The 18,713-nt window shown below is 47.0% G+C and overlaps 1 protein-coding gene across 10 annotated transcripts in view; it reads left to right on the forward strand.

Annotated features, from left to right (window-relative positions):
• The first annotated feature begins 16,110 nt into the window (after positions 1-16,110).
• The window catches only part of LOC121934253 (potassium voltage-gated channel subfamily C member 1-like), a 58,013-nt gene continuing 55,410 nt past the window's right edge, over positions 16,111-18,713 (forward strand). For all 10 annotated transcript variants that reach the window (XR_006104600.1, XR_006104601.1, XR_006104599.1 and 7 more), the window contains exon 1: positions 16,111-16,872. Coding sequence is in view for 7 of the 10 variants with exons in the window: in XM_042474567.1 (XP_042330501.1) it covers positions 16,273-16,872 (600 nt within the window). In the remaining 3 variants the exon portion in view is untranslated. The remainder of the gene's footprint in view (positions 16,873-18,713) is intronic.

Raw genomic sequence — 18,713 nt, forward strand, 5'->3', positions numbered from 1 at the left:
CCCAACAAGGACTCATCCTATACTAATTCTCTCATTGTAGAGTGTTTTTAAAATGATGTACTATTCTATGAGCAGCAAAGAATCCTGGAAATCAAATTAATTGGCATATCATATATAGATTTCATCTGATCCTGCTGGTTGTAGAGAGGGAGAGCCAGCATAATATAATAATGGTTTAATAGTTGGACTAGAACTCAGGGAGGCCAGGGTTCGAATCCTTCCTCAGCCACAGAAACCCACTGGGTGATCTTTAGGCAAGTTACACTCTGTCAGTCTCAGGGGAAGGCAATGACAAACCCACCCTGGACAAATCTGACCACAAAAGTGATAGGATCGCCTTAGGGTTGCCCTAAATTGAAAAAGGCATGAAGGCACACAACAAAGAGGGGAAATTAGTTAAGCGAGATACTGAAGATTTTTCCTTTTCTCCATCCAGTGGAAGTCTGATTTAGCCCTGCCACAAACTATTTGGGTTACTGAGATTTAAACAGGGACAATCCACAAGTTTTCATGTGGGCTAGAAACTTGACTTTTATAAATTGAAATAGATGACTCTTTGAAGCTGCAATCTGCACTCAGCACTGCTGCCCTTGGATAAAATATAACTTATACACAGAGGTCTTATCCCTGCTGTGATGTCTTCCACTGCCTGACATAAGCTGCTTAATACATTTGCTGACATCTTCCAGAATTTGCAGCCACACAATCGAATAAAACTGATCAAAGGCATATAATTGATTTCTTAGATCAAGTAGCACCAGGAAATGGGAGACTATGTCATTTTCCTGATTTGCATAATACAGTACATTCTGCTGATAACAAGAGCCCCATAGTAAAGCCCATCAAAGGCCTGAAGCACACGTGTGGCAGAATGAGGTGGTAGCATGGGCCACACTGGTTGTTAAGGCTGCATTTGGGGGGGGGGGGTGATTTTTGAATGCTTCCCTACATTAACAAACTCCCTGCAAATAGAAAACTAGCAGAGAAGTGTCAGATTAAAACATTTATTCCTATCGTGCTCGTCTGCTATGTGAATTCCTAGGGAGTTCCTTTACTATGTATTTTTTTTTTAATTGTATCTTTCACCAGTGTGGCATACATACTGGTTTGAGTGTTGGACTGCAACTCTGGAGACCAGGGTTTGATTCCCTGCTCAGCCATGAAATCCACTGGGTGTTTTTAGGCAATTCATGTGCTCTCAGCCTCAGGGGAAGGTAATGGCAAACCTCCTCTGAACAAATCTTGCCTCCTCTGAACGAATCTTGATTAGTGCTCCTGCTTGGAATTGGAATTGGTGACCCCTGTGGTCTCTTCCAGCTCTATGATTTAAATAAACCCCGTGATAAGGTTGCCGTAAGTTGGAAACAACTTGAAGGCAGACAGCAACAACAATGTCTTTCACCTGTATGGTGCAAGTCCAATTTTGCTAAATAATACTTGTTTGATTCTGCTACATTGGTAAACACACGATGACTCCAGGTTGGGCGAGGCCTGCTGGATTGTGGAATCAAACTTTGTATTCAGAGCTACATTACTAATCATAATAATTTATTAAATGCTTTAATTGCTTTTCTGTATGAAACATTCTCAAAGCAACTCATAGTAGAATAATCGAGTCTAGAATTTCCATCATTGTTGGAATGGGTGGAGGAAAAATAGGTCTTCTCTTATGACCAATATTTTGCTTTAAATACTGCATGAAATCAATAAAGCTCTTACTATAGATATATGTTTAAAGTTACTATTGTTATTTTATTCATTTATTTCCCTCCTTTCTCCCAATAATGAGACTCAAAGTGGCCGACAACATATTTGATAGAGCAAGCTTGTTTACTAGTGTTCCAGAGACTAGAACACAAACCAATGGATTCAGATTGCTAGAAAAGAGATTCCACCTAAACATTTTAGGAAGGACACTTTCCTAAGTGCTTTACATGTATATTCCTGCATGGCAGAGACTTGGATAGCCCTTGTGGTCCCTTCCAGCTTGAATATTCTGTGATTACATTGTCATGCTAGAAACCCAAGCAGTGTTTGGTCAAATGGGGTTCAGTCATCTCAGCCATTTCTTCCCTCTTCTCCAACTTCTTTGGAATGAGGGTGAGATATTTTTGTAATTATTTCATAATCAATTTATATGATTGTGTAGTTTTGATTTTGTGCAAATAGCACTAAAAGATACTACAGTGGTCCCTCCACATTCACTGGGGTTAGGGGTGAAGGACCCTTGTGAATATGGAAAAAATGCAATTAAAAACAAAACTATTCTTTTTACCAAAGAGAAGATCTCTAGGAATCTCCAGGTCCTCCAGTGCAACATCTGCCAGAATTTTACCATAGAATCATGCTAGAGTACCTACAAATGCCTAGAGAAGTGTTTTCTCTAGGAACCTTTAGGTTCTTCAGTGCAACTCTATGGTCAACTTCTGGCAGAGTTGCACTGGAGGACCTAGAGAGATTCCTAGAGAGAACATATTAATCAAAAATGCAATTAATCAAATCCATAAATGTGGAGGGCCAACTGTAGTTTGGAACAGATGATGTGAGATAAAGAACTTTTCCTCTTTGACAGAACTAGAGAACTGGGCTGGAATCCTACATCAAGAGATGCAGGTGTGTCCCTATATCTCTAGCTATGTGTCCTGGTTCTATGCTATCACCACCCTAGTCCACCTTTTAAGTGACACAAGTCCTGCAACATAGCCGTTTCTATGTCATTGAAGAGCAAGGGAATCAGTAGATGCATAGCTGGCTTTTTAAAAAAATCTATAGCGGGATGTACTGTAACAGATATTTACAGAGACCACACCATCTCCTTGTATTCTGTCCAGCTCAAGGGAAATAGTTGGATGTGTCTCCATTCATCTCCCTGATCCCCAATGATATGGAATTGGCTGTGTAGTGGGATTGCTTTGGTTAAAAGTTCAAGTGGGAGGATTTTGGTCATTGTGGGTCAGTAAAGATTTTGACTTCTGTAATGATCAAAAGAACGAGTTGCGATGGCTGACGTACGACCTTGTAATACACCATAACTCACTTATGCCACTGTATTTCATCGTAATTCATTACTACCAGTCATATGCTCCCTGTGATATATCATCCTCATCCTGTTCATTGACACCTAGTACTACCTGCCAAATGACCTTCAGGTGTTGCAGGTGTTTGGAAGCCATCAGGTACACTTTTTCTTTAGGTGCCAGAAATGTGGGGTCGACTAATGAGATACTCATGCAATGTCAGAGGCAATCCAAGTGGATTTTCTCCAGTTGGGATGGATGCAATTAGTTTCTCCAGGAAAACAGAAAGGTGTGCTAAAGATCTGTAAAAATGTACACTTTCCTTTGAGAATATAACTTCCTTAAGGTCCTCTATAGAAGTGTTGCCCTGACACAGCATTTCATATCCCTAGCAAAGTCAGTGTTGCGTCAAGTTAGCATGCTGGGTTTTATGTTTGTTTTCCAGTATCTCTGTCTATGTATATGTTGCATTTCCTCAATAAATCTCTGTTGTTAGAAAAAGTTTTGTTTTGCCTTGGTTTATTTCATTTTACTTCTGCACTGCCAGCATAATTCTGATGAAGTGTTGATATACTGTTTAGAGATGTAAATGGACATGATCAGAACAAATCTGACAGGACAAAATCCACACAGGAATTTGGAGATGGCAATTTAAAAAAAAAAACAAAAACAAAAAGACGTATAATCCTGCAGGTGCATGCCCTCCAACCTTTCACAGATGAAAACCAGAATGTCTTTGATCAAGATGGCAAAAACTATTAGTGAGAGAGAAGACAAGCTGGGAGAAGATGCAGCAGGTTGCTTTTGCCTTAGTCTATTGGGAATGGCAAGATCGTGCACCCCCTCCTCCCCTCCAACTGATTGAGTTAAAAACTATTTTCGCCCTTTGAACTCCATTTGCAGCAGTTGAAGTAAGCTGAGAAAAAAGGGGGAAAGTTGGAGGAGGCAAAGAACCTGGGACATTTTAAAAGCAGCTGAAAAACTGGGATGGCAGATGATTGATCCGGACTGACCCTCCTAAATCAGGACAATTGGAGGGTATGCAGGTGCACCATATATCCCTTCAAAATCTCAGACAATGTACTTCCTGAAATGAAGAGTGCATCCTCCAAGACAGAACCTGTCTTGGTCCAGCCTTAGATCGTGTGCTATGTGTAGGGTTGGAGTGGGGATTCATATAAATCCTTTCCAGCAAAGGGAGAACAGCTAGCTTCATCTTTGCATATATGGGACTTGTGAGGGAAAGGCCCTATGAGGGCACAGTGGAAGATACTAGAGGAAAACAGAGAGTTAAAATCTGCCATTCAGGACGCAGGCGCATACAGCCGCACTCAGCAGAATGTTAAACGGCCTCGTTTATTCTGCGAGACCCTGTTTGATCACCAGAAAACATCTCTGTGCTGCTGTCTTGTAAAAGCAGGTGGGTCCCTGCAGTGCCTGACAGCGGTACATGACAGATCTCCCCAGAGTTTCACCATTCGCTCTGCACACCATGCACAGAGCTCATAGGTTTAATATGAATAATTGACATTTGCTTTTGCAACTGGCTAAATAATAACTCTGTAGCACACAGCCTCTCCTAGCCTGTGTCATGCAGCCGCCTTTCCAGATGTACCAGACTACAATTCCCATGCTGTGTGGGGGATGGGAGATGTACCAACCCATCTGGAAATTGATGGAGAGCCTGACATAGCACACCGGATATCATAGAAGGAAGGGGAGCATGCAGTGGAGATAGACTTTCTTCCCTATGCACAGATTTCTTTTGCTTTGGAAAAGATTTGGGAGAATTTGGAGAACCATATTATGGAAGGCAGGGAAAAGAATTTAGAGAGAAACATTAGAGATGTTAACAATACAAAATCATTAACTTATTCTGTGAAATGTTTTTAGGAGAGTCTATGTCATGATTTAGGCCAATGTATGGTTCCACTTTAACTGGCATGGTTCCATCCTATGGAATCCTGTAGTTTGCAGTTTAAGGAGGAGCATTTTGAATTCTCACAGAGTGTACTAGTATCTCACCAAACTACAAACTCCAGGATTCCATAGGCTGGAACCATGCCAGTTAAAGTGGACTAACAGTGTTATAGTTCTGTAGTGTGAATGGGTCTCAGGAAAGAAACAATTGTAGTCAATGGGCACAAATATGATGCTGTTCCCTAGCACACATGGAAGCAAATCCTGCCAGTTGCCTACACCAGATAGTTTAAGAAGCACCGATATAAGGAACTGCGGATAAGGAACCAATTTCAGCCTTGTGTAATAGAGGCGCCTCCATCCAGTGCGTCTACATCCCACAGGCTATTCTCCCAGATACTATACAGACCTCATGTTTTGCCTGTTGACAGCAATTGAGGTCATAGTTTTAAAACTAGATTTTAGATATCCAGCTGCTTTCAGACTGCAACTCCTAGCAATCCCAGCCAGCATAGCTAGTGGTGAAGGGAGCTGCAATTCAACAACATCTGCAGGGCCCATCAATTCCTCACCCCTGAGCCACACTCACAAATCATGCATGATGACTGGACATGGTACCTTTTAAATGCCCAGTCAGTCAATGCCACCTTGTCTCAGATAAAAACCTATCTAGTTGAACCTCTGCTAATGGGTCACCATCCAGACTTGTTAGCCGGCAAAGCCCTCCATTCCCAATCAACACACCAGCCAGTAAAGATGGAATTTGCTGCCCAACATGTACAGAGGATGTGCCACTGGGAGGGGAAACCCTGGCCTAATTTTCCTTCCGACAGTGTCTGGATTAGGAATTTTTTAGGCTGGGTGGGGAGAAGAGCAGATCCCCAGGGAGCAAGGCTACTGAAAACAGAGCACTGTCACTGTCTTGTCTATGTGCTGTAAGGCAAAATCTACCTCCTCAAATCCTGCCCTTGAGGTGTGGGAGGACTCCATCTTCATTCAAGACACAATGGGTCCCTACTAAACAATCCCACCTTCCCCACCACAGCCACATGGGATGGCATGCCATCTTAATATAGGCCATCCCACACACTTTGGAGATTATGTTATTTATTTATTTTTGCATATTGCAAGCTAAATGGGACTCTTTCCCCACTGCAGCCAAACAACCTCACATCCTCATCTTCCTGACTGCCCCCCCTTCAGCTGACTCAACCCCCCCCCAACTCACCTCAGCCTCCCAGCACTCCTTTGCTTTAAGGTGGGCTACCATCACCGTCCTTTACCTGTCCCTGTGCCTTTACTTCCCCTTGGGGCTTTTTCTTGAGTTTTAAAGTGGAAATGGGATGTCTCTCAAGCCCCTCTCCTTGGGGAAAATTGCCTCCCTTCTTCAACTTGCGGCGTCCCAGGATCTGGGCTGGCGGAGTGGCCAGCTTGGTGCATGTGTGCACTGGGGAACACAAATACACAAACACAAGACACACAACCCATGCCTCTTCAAATGTGTCCTTCCCTCTTTCTCTCCCATCCCCTTCCCTTGCCTTTTGATGGGTCCACAGAGATGGAGGGAAAGAGACCTGTTCTGACCCCAGAGGGGGAGCTTGGTAGGGCTGAGGATGTGGGGACCTGGACTTCAATGATAGCCCCCCACACCTTCCTCCCAGACAGCCACCGGTGCCTGAGAAGCCCCAAAATTCCACCTTAAGAGGCAGTGATGTCATCGCAGGGTCTGCAGTACCAGAAGGCGCAGCCTGCATCCAGAGACCAGGGCTGGGGGGGTGGGAAGCAGAGATGCCCAAGGTGTGTGGGGGGGACAGACGGACAGACTGACTCCTGTTCATCGACATCCTGCATCTCACCCCCCCTTTTGCAAAAAACAGCTCCTATCCTCCCCCCTTCCATCTTTTCTCCTTCAGAAGATTTCCTAAAAGAGGTGGCTGTGGGGAGAGCTGCCTTCACCCTCTTTCTTTGCTACATTTTTGGAGAGGAGGGGAGAAGTGGGGGAGATCCCCCCATTCTCCCCCAAGCCAACACTCCTCTCCTTCTTTCCATCCATCCATCTCTCCAACCATCCTTCCATCCATCCTCTCTCAAAAATAATATTAAGCCAAAGGGGTTGGTTGTAGCAGGTAAGTATGGGCCTTCAGTGGCTACTGTGTTGTGTCTTGGTCTTGTTAAGTGTGTGTTGTGTGCGTGTTTATGTTGTCGTCTCCCTTCCCCCCGTTGGGTGGCAGGGGGAGGGAGGAGGCTGGCCTGGCAGGGGGCAAGGGGCTGGATGTGGGAAGGAGAGGGATGTGGGGCAGCTCTTTCTACCCCACACTGGACCCAGCCGCAAGGGAGCAGGGCTGGGGCTGGGAGGACAGGCGCGAGCGGGAAGTTTTCAGCACCTCGGCGGTGGACAGCGCACAGCCGCATGCGAGCCTCAAATTGGGAGTCTGGCGGCATTCAGCATTCAGGACCATCTTCGGAGGGAGAGAGAGGGAAGGAGGCTGGGAAGGAAGGAAAGACTGAGGGGCCTCCAGTGGCATGGAGGGGAGGCAGGAGGAGGACTCTTGGCTTGTATACATCTGTGTGCCACTGCGGTGTGGGAAGGAGGGAGAGAAGGCCTTAGGTATGGAGAGGAAGGAAGGAAGGAAGGAAGGAATCTGGAAGAAAGGCAGGCAGGCAGGAGTCTGGAAGAAGGAAGGAAGGAAGGAAGGAAGGAAGGAAGGAAGGAAGGAAGACAGGTAGACAGGCAGGCAGGCTGGAAGAAGGAAAGAAAAAAAGAAGCAAAAAGGATGAAAGGAAGGAAGGAAGGCAGGCAAAGGAAGTAATGAAAGAAGGAAGGAAGGAAGGCAGGCAGAGGAAGGAATGAGAGAAGGAAGGAAGGAAGGAAGGAAGGAAGGAAATTGCAATCTGTGTGGTCATTTCAGGGTGTCCACTAAGGTGTGCGAAAGAGGAAGGCTGCTGGTGTGTGTGTGCTTGTGCGTGGGCAGTCTGTGTGTGACCAAGAGAGAGGGAGAGAGAGATTGTTTGTCTATGACTGGGACTGAGAGATTATGACTCAGGAGGTCTGTTGTTTGTGTGGTACGTTTGATTTCAACTAGTGTCCAACTGGTGCCTGCCTCTCTGGGTGAGCGCACAAGCAGTGATTTATTTATTTATCTTTCTTTGTCCAGAAGTCCTCACAGGGGATTTAAGGGCATGGAGGCATGAGTGTGAGAAAGGGCAACACGTTTGTGTGTCATTGTGCTTTGTGTGGTGTCTGCAAGCGCCTGTGGCGTCCCCTTGGGCTTTTGCTTTTGTGAGTTAGCCATTGTTCCGTTGGTGCAGGGAGGCAGAAAACCAGTTGCTGGTGGTGGGGAGGTGAGATCAGAAAGAGAGAGAAATGCAACTCCCATGGGGAAGGGAAATAAACATCCTGACACACTGACACACAACACTGGGGGTGGGGGGAGCACAGCAAGAAAGACTATAGATCTAATATGCACCTTTCCATATGTAGATGGGCAAGTATTATAATACAAACAACTAAAAAGAAATCAACAGACAGCATAGAGAGGCTCTTGCCTTTGCACACTCTACATACTGCTCATTCTCACACACATAAGCTCACGCTTGCATAATACTTCACCCCAATTCACACATAATGGCATTCCCAACTTCCTTGCTCCTTTGCCATCCTGTAGCAAAGAGCAAAGCTTAAAAGAATCCCTTTCATCAAAACCAAATGTCTGGTGCTAACTTTGAGGCAGAAAAAACAAAAAGCATATATTTGAATATTTCTTAGTTTTGTTAAAAAAAGCCCTAGGTGTACGAAGGTTATTTTTTTTGTAAATGCAGTTTTAAAAATGCATAACTAGACTCAATTAATTAATTAATGTTATCAACCCCCCTTTCAGCTTTTTTGTCTCCCAAAGGATTTGATAAGGAACACAGATTGTAACAACACCCAGAAAAGCTCTTATACTTTACCAAAGGTAACTCAAATTAGGTCCAATGGAGCCCAATCCCAAGTAAGTTTGCAGCCTTAAATAATAAAACAATCCCAGCAGCAGGTGGTGGTACTCAAGGTACGGAGGGACTGATACTACAGCCTTCCTCCCTGCAAACTAGGACAATCCCATCATCCTCAGACAGCATATGCCATGTTGACTGGGAATGGTGGACATTATAGCCCAAGCTGTCTGGAGGGTATCATGTTTGGAAATGGTGTTCTAGTCATTTTAAGCATATACATCAGTGTGGAGGGAGTGTGGTATAGTGGTCTGAGCTCTACCAGGGACGTAGCCAAGGGGGGGGGGGTTCTTGGGGTCCGGACCCCCCTTCCATTAGAAAAATGAATGGGGCATGCTACTGTGCTGCCGTGCCCAAGCCCCATTATAATGGTGGCACTTAGTCTGGACCCCCTCCCCTTCCTAAAATCCTGGCTACATCCCTGGCTCTACACTACAACTCTGGAGACCAGGGGAATGATTCCCTACTCAGCCATGGAAACCCACTGGATGATTTTGAGTGACTCACACACTCTCAACCCCAGAAACCCCCATGATAGGGTCGTCATAGGGTCCCACAAGTTGGAAACACCTGGAAGACATACAACAACAACAACAAAACATTTGAATGAGGGAAGAGGAGGGCTAGCTTTTGATATTTGATGATCAGTGTTGACTGGGAAGACTTGCAGTTGAAAACTATTTATATTTATATTTCTACCACCTGCACACACACACAAAAACCCCAACAAAAACAGGTGGTTTTGACACTGGAAGAACTAGGCTCTGAATTCTGAAACACTTAAGTTCTAATTTTAAAAAACCCATAAAGGCTTCTATTGGAAATTATAATTTTGAGGATTTGAGGAAGCTCTCTTAATTTTGTATATACACAAGTATGACATGCTCTTGTCCATACACAGGTGCTTATTTCTTTTCATGTGCTCTCACATGCTCTCCCAAGACTGACTTTACACACATAAGCAATCACAGAACAGTCACACCTCAGCTCTCACATACCAAAAACATACCAAAAAGAGGCCACAAACCTCTTTGCTCTTCAACAGACTACTTTGGCTACCTTTCTGGAGAAACTTAACCTGGAGGCCATCCGTACTGCAGAAATAATCCAGTTTGACACTACTTTAACTGCTGTAGATCAATGCTACAAAATCATGGGATATCTAGTTTGCTTTAACACAAGAACTCTCCGACAGCGAAGGCTAAATGTCTCACAAGACTACGATTCCCAGAATTGCATAGCATTGAGCCATGGCAGTTAAAGTGGTTTCAAACTGGATTATTTCTGCAGCGCAGGCCACTTCTCTGCAGAAGCTGGCTTGACTGCCTCAGTGCCCATAGCTTCTTCTGAAACTTTCACTGGTGGCTTTGCCCCATCACAAAAGGCATGGGAAAATTACCTTTTTCAATTGCCTCACACAGTATTCCTCAGACTGTATGGTCTTTGGGTGTGCTGGCTAAGGGATACTGGGTGCTGTAGTCACAAAACACTGACATTTCCAAATTCTGCGGGACACTGCCTTTGAATACACTTACAAGCAAATCCACCACCAGTCTTTAGAGGCCATAGATGCACATCCTATTTACCCACAAGTACGTCTTTACTGTACACATCTTGAGCCATACAAAGACTCCATAAACACAACTATCTAAACTAATTTTATGCACTTACCTGAGATTAGGATCCACTAAACAGTGTGGAACAAACATAGAACCACATTGCACATCTTACAGTAGCTTTTCCCACCTTGATGGGTCACACTTCTATTTTCCTCATCCCCAGTCAGCATGGCCAATACAATTACATCAAAATGTACACAATCTGACACACAGAATTGGATACATCATGACATTTCAGCACAAATATTCACAGAGACATGCATTCCAACACAAAGATCCATTTTCAGGCAGGGATTTCAGAACAAATTCTCTTCACTCTGATTCTTTCTTTACCTTCCACAAAGTACCAATTATGACATTTCCCATAGCTATTTCCCCAGCAAGATTTTTTTAAAAGCAAAAGCCTTCAACCCCTCCCATACATTTTTGGTGTCAAATATTATCAAACCAATCTTTAGCACCTTTAATTTCTGCTAGGAGCAGGTCTTTTGTAAAGTGCATGGCTCTTAATGGCCTATCCAAGCCCAAATCACTTCTAAATACTTTATGTTAGAACTAGGATAGGTCCCAACAAGTTGTTGCTGATGAACAAGCTATTTATGCACTAGTTGCTCTGAGGACTTCACTTATACTAACGGGGAAAATGGAAGCAGAGCCACAAATGAAGTCAACATTCTTGGTAATCAAAATGTGCCAATATTTGCTTTGGTGTTTCAGTACTGGCTCTGCTCCAAATGCACACATTTCAAATCACCACAAACTAAGCTTTCATTCTCATACCATATAAACCCATTTTATAATATGTAGAACTACATTGCCATATATGCCATTCTCCATCTCTCCAGATGTAGCCTTGCATACATTGATGTAGCCTTGCATGCATACACAGCCCTGTTCTTTCCTGAGATCCCATTCCCATTGAAATGTTTAGCAAAAGCAAGCAAGCAAAGCAAAGCAAGATATTTAATTTAACATCTTAATTTCAAGAAACTGAACCAAACCTTTCAAAACGTTCATTCTATCATTTAATTAGTTGTTTGAAGGAAACTTGGTTGTTGTTGTGTGCCTTCAAGTCATTTCTGACTTATGGTGAACCTAAGGTGAACCTATCATGAGGTTTTCTTAGCAAAACCTTGCCTTTCTCTGAGGCTGAGAGGGTGTGACTTGCCCAAAGTCACCCAGAGGGTTTCCATGGCTGAGCAGAGATTCAAACCCTGATCTCCAGGGTCATAGCTCAAACTACTATACCATGCTGGTTCTCTTTAGACAGAACTAAAGGTGGTGGGTTTTCAGATGCATTTTAATGCAGTTGTGTTAAGCATTCATTTGCTAAATTTAGTGCTGTTTAAAAATTGTTCTTCAAATACCACTATAGCTTTAAAACATCCATAATATTAGCTATTTATTTATCATATTTATTTCCCACTTTTCTTCCATTCTGGAATTCACAGCTGTGAAGAAGGCATCCAGCTCCTTGGGTGGTATCCCATCCAGACACTGTCCAACTTCCATGTTTCATAGTTTCAGGAACATGTAGTCACATCATATGCCTTTAGACCCTATCGAGGATCGACCTAATATAACAGATAGATAGATAGATAGATAGATAGATAGATAGATAATATAAATCTGTGGAGAAATGCAGGCAAATTCAGGTCAGGAGAAATTGCTTGAGAAGTCTATTTTTTGCCCCAAATGTATTTTAAGTCTCCATTATGTGCTTGTACAGATCCTCCCACACTCTCTTGCATGCACTAGACTAATCTTTCCTAATGGGGGCAGGGGGGGCTCCAGATGTGGTGTGAACTACAACTCCCATCATAGTACAGGCAGCTATGGGTGTTGTAGTCCAACACATCTGGAGGGCATCTGGTTACAGACAAAGCAGTGCTACCTCTCCACTGCCCTTTCTCTACTTCTTCATTTCACAGCCAGGAAATGAGATGGATCAGCACAAACTTGTTTCATTTTCCTTGCCATGCCAATTCTCTCTTAATATCACAGGACACTGCATATTCATATTCACACACACACAAAATGAACTGTAGCAGCTAGCCAAGAGAAAGGAGAAGGCCCACGACTGTTTTCCCTGATCTAGCACTGTCCAGATGTGTTGCAGCTCCCATCTTCCCTACTACATCTGGGAAATAGTGGGAGTTGTAGTCTTGCACATTTAGAGGGCACTAAGACTGAGAAAGAGTGGAGTATACTACAGGGAGAAGTGGAAATTAACCAAGCAACAGACAGGAAGCTGGCGAAGACAGAAGTGGGAGGCAGGGGATTTGGAGTAATTTACAAAGATGGAAGTAATGCTTATGAGAAATAGCCATGCGGAGTGATGGAGGGAGAAGAGATCAGCAGCTAAGAAGGATCCATGGGAAGTGTGCGGGAAAGAAGAGATCAGGAGTTGAGAAATAGCTATGGAGAGTGGTGGAGAGGAAAGAAAACAGGAACTGAGAAATAGTTATGGGGACTGGTGGGGAGGAAAGAGATCAGGAGAAGTAGCCATGGGGAGAGTATAAGAAAGGAGAGATCAGGAGCTGAGAAATAGCTATGGTGGCTGGCAGGGGGAGACCAGAGCTGAGAAGTAGCCATGGGGAGTGTGCCGGGAGGGATAGATCAGGAGCTGAGAAGTAGCTATGGGAAGTATCAGGAGCTGAGAAGTAGCTATGGGGAGTGGGGGGGGGGGGGGGGGGGGGGGAGGGATGGAGAAGAGGGGGGGGGGGGAGGGCAGGGGCTGAGAAGCAGCTATGGGGAATGGTACATCAGGAGCTAAGAAGTAGCAATGGGGAGTGCTACACTAGGAGCTGGGAAGTAGCTATGGGGAGAGAACAGGGGCTGAGAATTAGCTAGGGGGAGTGTGTGGGGATGGATAGGTCAGGAATTGAGAAGTAGCTCTGGGGCTTTGGGTGGGGACCAGGAGCCAAGAAGTAGTTGTGGGAATTGGTGATGGGGAGAACAAGGGATGAGGCATGGAGAATATGGAAGGCCACAAAGGAGGGGTCCTGTAATGCATGGGGGCAGCTTAAAGTTCAGAGGGAAGCTATGGCCCGTTTGGTGCCCCCCCCATGGGGAGACCCACAAAACCTTCAAGTGGAATTGGAGAGGGGAGGCCCAGTCTCAGGGGTGTTCACAGCTCCATAGGGATAAAAACAGAGGTACAGGGAAGACTCCTGGGGAAAGGCCAAGGTGAAATGGAGGGCATTGGAAGGACTTTGAAAACAGAGCCTTGCCAAGTAATCTTTGTGCACTATAACTCCCAGGACAATTTAACAGCTATGGCCAGCAGCCACTCTGACTAGGAGATACAGAAAGTTACCATCCAAAAAAGGTTGGGGAAGTGAAGATGGGGACCAAGGAAAAGGTTGGGAGAGGGAGGAAGAGGGAGGATTTCAAAGGCAGAAAAAGGACAGTGCAGGAAATAATGAACAGAGAGGAAGGAAGGCCATGGAAGGTTGCAAGTGGAGAGGAAGGCAGAAGGGCAGACCTATAGCCATGGGTGGCCGTTGTTGTTGTTGTGAGCCTTCAAGTCATTTCCGACTTAGGAAAGCGAACCTATCCTGGGGTTTCCTTGGCAAGATTGGTTCCAAGGAGATGTGCCCTTGCTATCCTCTGAGGCTGAGAGAGTGTGACTTGCCCAAGGGCACCCAGTGGGTTTCATGGACGAGCCGGGATTCAACCCCTGGTCTCCCAGTGTCCTAGTCCAACACTCAGACCACAACACCAATGGGGCAGAAGGCAAACCCCAGCAGCTGGGGGGGCAGGATCCTGAGGGGGGAGGAATGAAGGTATTTGGGGTGTGAAAGTACTCTGGGAGTCCGGAAGGAAGGTTAGGCTAAGCTCAGGAAGGGATGAGAGTTTTGGGGAAGCCACCGCAGGCAAGGCCCTGCCAAGAAGCAGGCATGAGTCTCCTACACCTGAATCCATGCGAGTGGATCTTTTGCTGTACATACTAAAACAAATGACAGCATTTGCCCATAGGGAAACCATACTTGCCTATAGGGAATCATTGCAGAATCCTTGCCCACAGAGAATCATTGACGACTTGCCCTATGTTTCCCTATGGGCAGGTATTCTCCAATGATTCTCTATGGGCAAGGATGGTTTCTCTATGTCATTTGTTTCAGTATGCCCTTCTTTTGCCACAATGACACCTGAAACCTGGGGGCAAAAGTGGGGGAGCTATTTCTCTTCGCTGGGAGCAAAAGTGGCCCTTGGGTTCCCGTGTAACGTGGGGAGCGAAAGACACGGGTGTTAGGAAAAGGGGGCAAATACTGCTAGGAAAGTCCAAGGAGGAGGAAGAAAGGAGTGAAGGAGGAAGTGAAGATTCTCTGGGAAAGAAAGAGGGAGGGAGGAGGAAAAGAGAGCCACGGAAGCGGGAGACTGGCTGCATCCGCACTGCAGAAACCCTCAGTTTTGACCCCGCTTTAACTCCTTTCTGGCTCAAGGCTATGGAATTCTGGGAATTGGAGTTTGTTGTGGACCCGGAGCGGGAGTTAAAGCGGTGCCAAACCGGGTTATTTCTCCAGTGTGGATGCAGCTTGTGATAGGAACTTTTGGAATGGGAAAAGGTGGCAAAAAGAACTAGGAACAGAGGAGGAAAGGTAGTTTGATCCGGAAGAAACAGTAAAAGGAGGGAAGGAAAAAGGGGAGGCTGAGAACGAAGTACAGAAAGAAAAAGGGAAAGATGAAGGGATGTGAATGCGGGCGAAACAGTGAAAGAGTGACCGACTGAGAAGGAAGGAGAGAAAGGAAAAGGGGATGGGAATAGGGAAGAAAGATTGGAAGAGCGAAGAAAGAGTGGGAGAACGGAAAGGAAGGAAGGAAAAGTGGGAGTCTGAGAACGAAGTGCAGAAAGCAAAAGGGAAAGAGAAAGAAGGAGAGAAAGAGGTGGGAACGGGGAGGAAAGAATGGAAGAGTGGGAGGACGAGAAAGAAGGAAGGCAGGCAAGCCGAGAGGCAGAAAGAGAAAAGCACGATCATGTCCGGAAGGGAGGCACAGAAGCCCCAGGGGTGACCGTGGCAAAGGACAGAGAGGAGCGATGAAGGGATGGGGCTCAAGGGAGGAGGAGGAGGAGGAGGAGGAGGGCGCCGAGGGAGCGAGGAGCAGGAGGGAGGCAGGCAGGGCGGAGGAGCCCCCTTCCCGGGGGTGCCATGGCATCAAGGGGGCAGAAGGGGCTTCCTGGGGGAGAGGGGCGCCAAGCCACCCGGAGGAGGAGGAAGAGGGGCAGCGAGGGTCCTTCAGGGGAAGGGAGGGAGGGAGAGGGGGTCCCAGCTCAGGAAGAGAAGCCCAGGAAGGGGGCGGTGGAGCTCGGGGGTCCTCCGGAGGGGTCGGGGGCTGGGGAGAATGGCAGGGGGCTGCGGAGGAGCCCGTCCGCACTCACCTTCCTTCTCCCTCTCTCTCTCTCTCTCTCTCTCTCTCTCTCTCTTTGCAGACCCCGGCGCTGCGCCGCGGGCTCCTTCCCGGCCAACTCCAGCCTCCTCCCGCCCTCCCTCTTTCCCTCGCCACTCCTCCTCCTCTTCCTCCTCCCTCCCCCTCTTTTTCTTCCTCCCTCCTCTTCCTCCTCTCCTTCCTTCTGCCGCGTCCTCCCCGTCGGAGCCCCCTTCTTCGCCCTCCCTCCTGACCGCGGGGGGCGGAGCCTGAGCCCGGGGGCGGGGCCTGGGATGACGCCCTCCCCCCTGATTTGAGGGCCAGGGCCCGGGCCCCGCCCCTCGGCCCCTCCGATGCTGAGCTCAGTGTGCGTGTCCTCCTTCCGCGGGCGCAAGTCTGGGAACAAGCCTCCGTCCAAGTCATGTTTGAAAGGGGAGATGGGCCGGAACGAGGACAACGACAAGATCGTGATCAACGTGGGCGGCATCCGGCATGAGACCTACCGCAGCACCCTCAAGACCCTGCCGGGCACCCGCCTCTCCTGGCTGACCGAGCCCGACGCCTGCTCCAACTTCGACTACGACGCCAAGGCCGACGAGTTCTTCTTCGACCGCCACCCGGCCGTCTTCGCCTACGTGCTCAACTACTACCGCACCGGGAAGCTCCACTGCCCGGCCGACGTCTGCGGGCCGCTCTTCGAGGAGGAGCTGGCCTTCTGGGGCATCGACGAGACCGACGTGGAGGCCTGCTGCTGGATGAACTACCGTCAGCACCGCGACGCCGAGGAGGCCCTGGACAGCTTCGAGACCCCCGAGAGCCAGGAGGATGAGGAGAGCGGCGACCTCAAGCGCCTCTGCCTCCAGGAGGACGGCAGGAAGCTGGGCTGGTGGGCCGGCATGCAGCCCAAGGTCTGGGCCCTCTTCGAAGACCCCTACTCCTCCAAGATGGCCAGGGTGAGTCTCTCCAAGGCTGCGGCCACACTGCAGGAATCACCCGCTTTGCCTGGCTCAAGGCTATGGAATTCTGGGAGTTGGAGTGTGTTGTGGGGCCCAACAAACTCCAACTCCCAGAATTCCATAGCCTTGAGTCGAATTCAAAGACATAGCCATGTTAGCCTGTAGAAGCAGCGATGCAGAGAGATCTTGGAGCACCTTTGAGACCAACTGAAAGAAAGAAGTCGTCAGCCTGAGCTTCCCTAGACCTCCGCCTCCTTCCTCAGATGCATGCAGAGTAGCAAAAGGACACTAGCACCCCAAATCCCCAAAGGGTTGAGGGCCAATCCCAAGGCATCACATCCATGCTGCAACTGGCACGCGAGCCTCTGAGAGAAGGCAGTCTAGAAAGAAAGGGGGAAAGAGGAAGGGCTGGGAATGAAGGAGAAAGAATGAAAGAGTGACAGACTGGGAAGGAAAGAGAAAAAGAGGCTCCCACTCCTTTAAGATGACCAGGGTGAGTTGGGGAAAGAGGGGAGTCTCTAACCATTAGGTGATCTGGCTATGGAGGCTCCAAGGGGGATGATGGTGATCAGGCACAGCAGTGATTCCCAAACTTTGGTCCTCCAAGTGTTTTGGACTCCAATTCCCAGAAGCCCCAGACAGTCAGGAATTCTGGGAGCTGAAGTCCAAACATCTGGAGGACCAAAGTTTGGGAACCACTGCAAGACAAGGAAGCCCCTTCTCAGTCTTCTTTTTGCACCTTGCAACTCAAACCCACCAATTCTCCTATTCCATCTTGTCCCTCTAGTTTTTGACAAGCCATATCCAGGAGTAGCAAAGGACAAGGCCATCCCAAATCCACAAAACGGTGATGCCTGGACTGGCCAACCCCAAATGCACCAAGTACAGGTTGCGATCCTGAGAGGCTGTGGAGGAAGTCTAGAAAGAAAGGGCGAAAGAGGAAGAGCTGGGAATGAAGGCAAAAGAATGAAAGTGTGGCAGACGGAGAAGGAAGGAGAGAAAGAGAATAGATGTTGCAAGCAACCTATATTTGGTGCATTTGGGTGGGCCAGTCAAGGTATCACTTGATTTGGTGGATCCTGGTTTCGTAGTCAGAGCACCATTGAATCATAGAGGGACCCCAAGGGTCATCCAGTCCAACCCCCTGCCATGCAGGAAATCACAATCAAAGCACCCCCAACAGATAGCCCAGCCAGCCTCTGTTTAAAAACCTCCAAAGGACACTCCGCCACACGCCGGAGGAGTGTATCCTGCTGTTGAATAGCTCTTACTGTCATGAAGTTCTTCCTAATGTTGAGGTGGAATCTCTTTCCATGTAGTTTGGATCCATTGCTCTGGGTCCTATTCTCTGGAGCAGCAGAAAACAAATTTGATCCATCTTCAGTATGCCATCCTTTCAAACATTTAAACAGGGCTATCGTATCACCACTCAACCTTCTCTTCTCCAGGCTAAACATACTCAGTCCCTAAGGCTCTCCTCATAAGGCATGGTTTCCATAGTCCTTCCTCTTTGCAGCGGTTAGTATCTTGCCGTGATCATAGTGAAATGTTGTGGGCGCAAACTGGTGGCACTTTGCAAAGAAGTCAAGTCAGCAAACCAAAGAAAGTCCCTGTCCCCTAGGAGCTTACAAACCCAAAAGCCTGATAGCAGAGGCAACAACAAGGGAAGGATAAGAGAAGAACCAGGGTATGGGGAGAAATCAGTTTAAGGAAGTAAATACGCAAAGCAAAAACAATGAAATAGATGTTAAAAAAATAACCCAGACAGAGTGGGTCCATGTTCCTAAGAGCTTACAGATGTATATGTGGATAGCAATAGAGACGAGAAAGGAAGGAAA

Source organism: Sceloporus undulatus, chromosome 6 (genome assembly GCF_019175285.1).
Source record: "Sceloporus undulatus isolate JIND9_A2432 ecotype Alabama chromosome 6, SceUnd_v1.1, whole genome shotgun sequence".
Taxonomy (NCBI): domain Eukaryota; kingdom Metazoa; phylum Chordata; class Lepidosauria; order Squamata; family Phrynosomatidae; genus Sceloporus; species Sceloporus undulatus.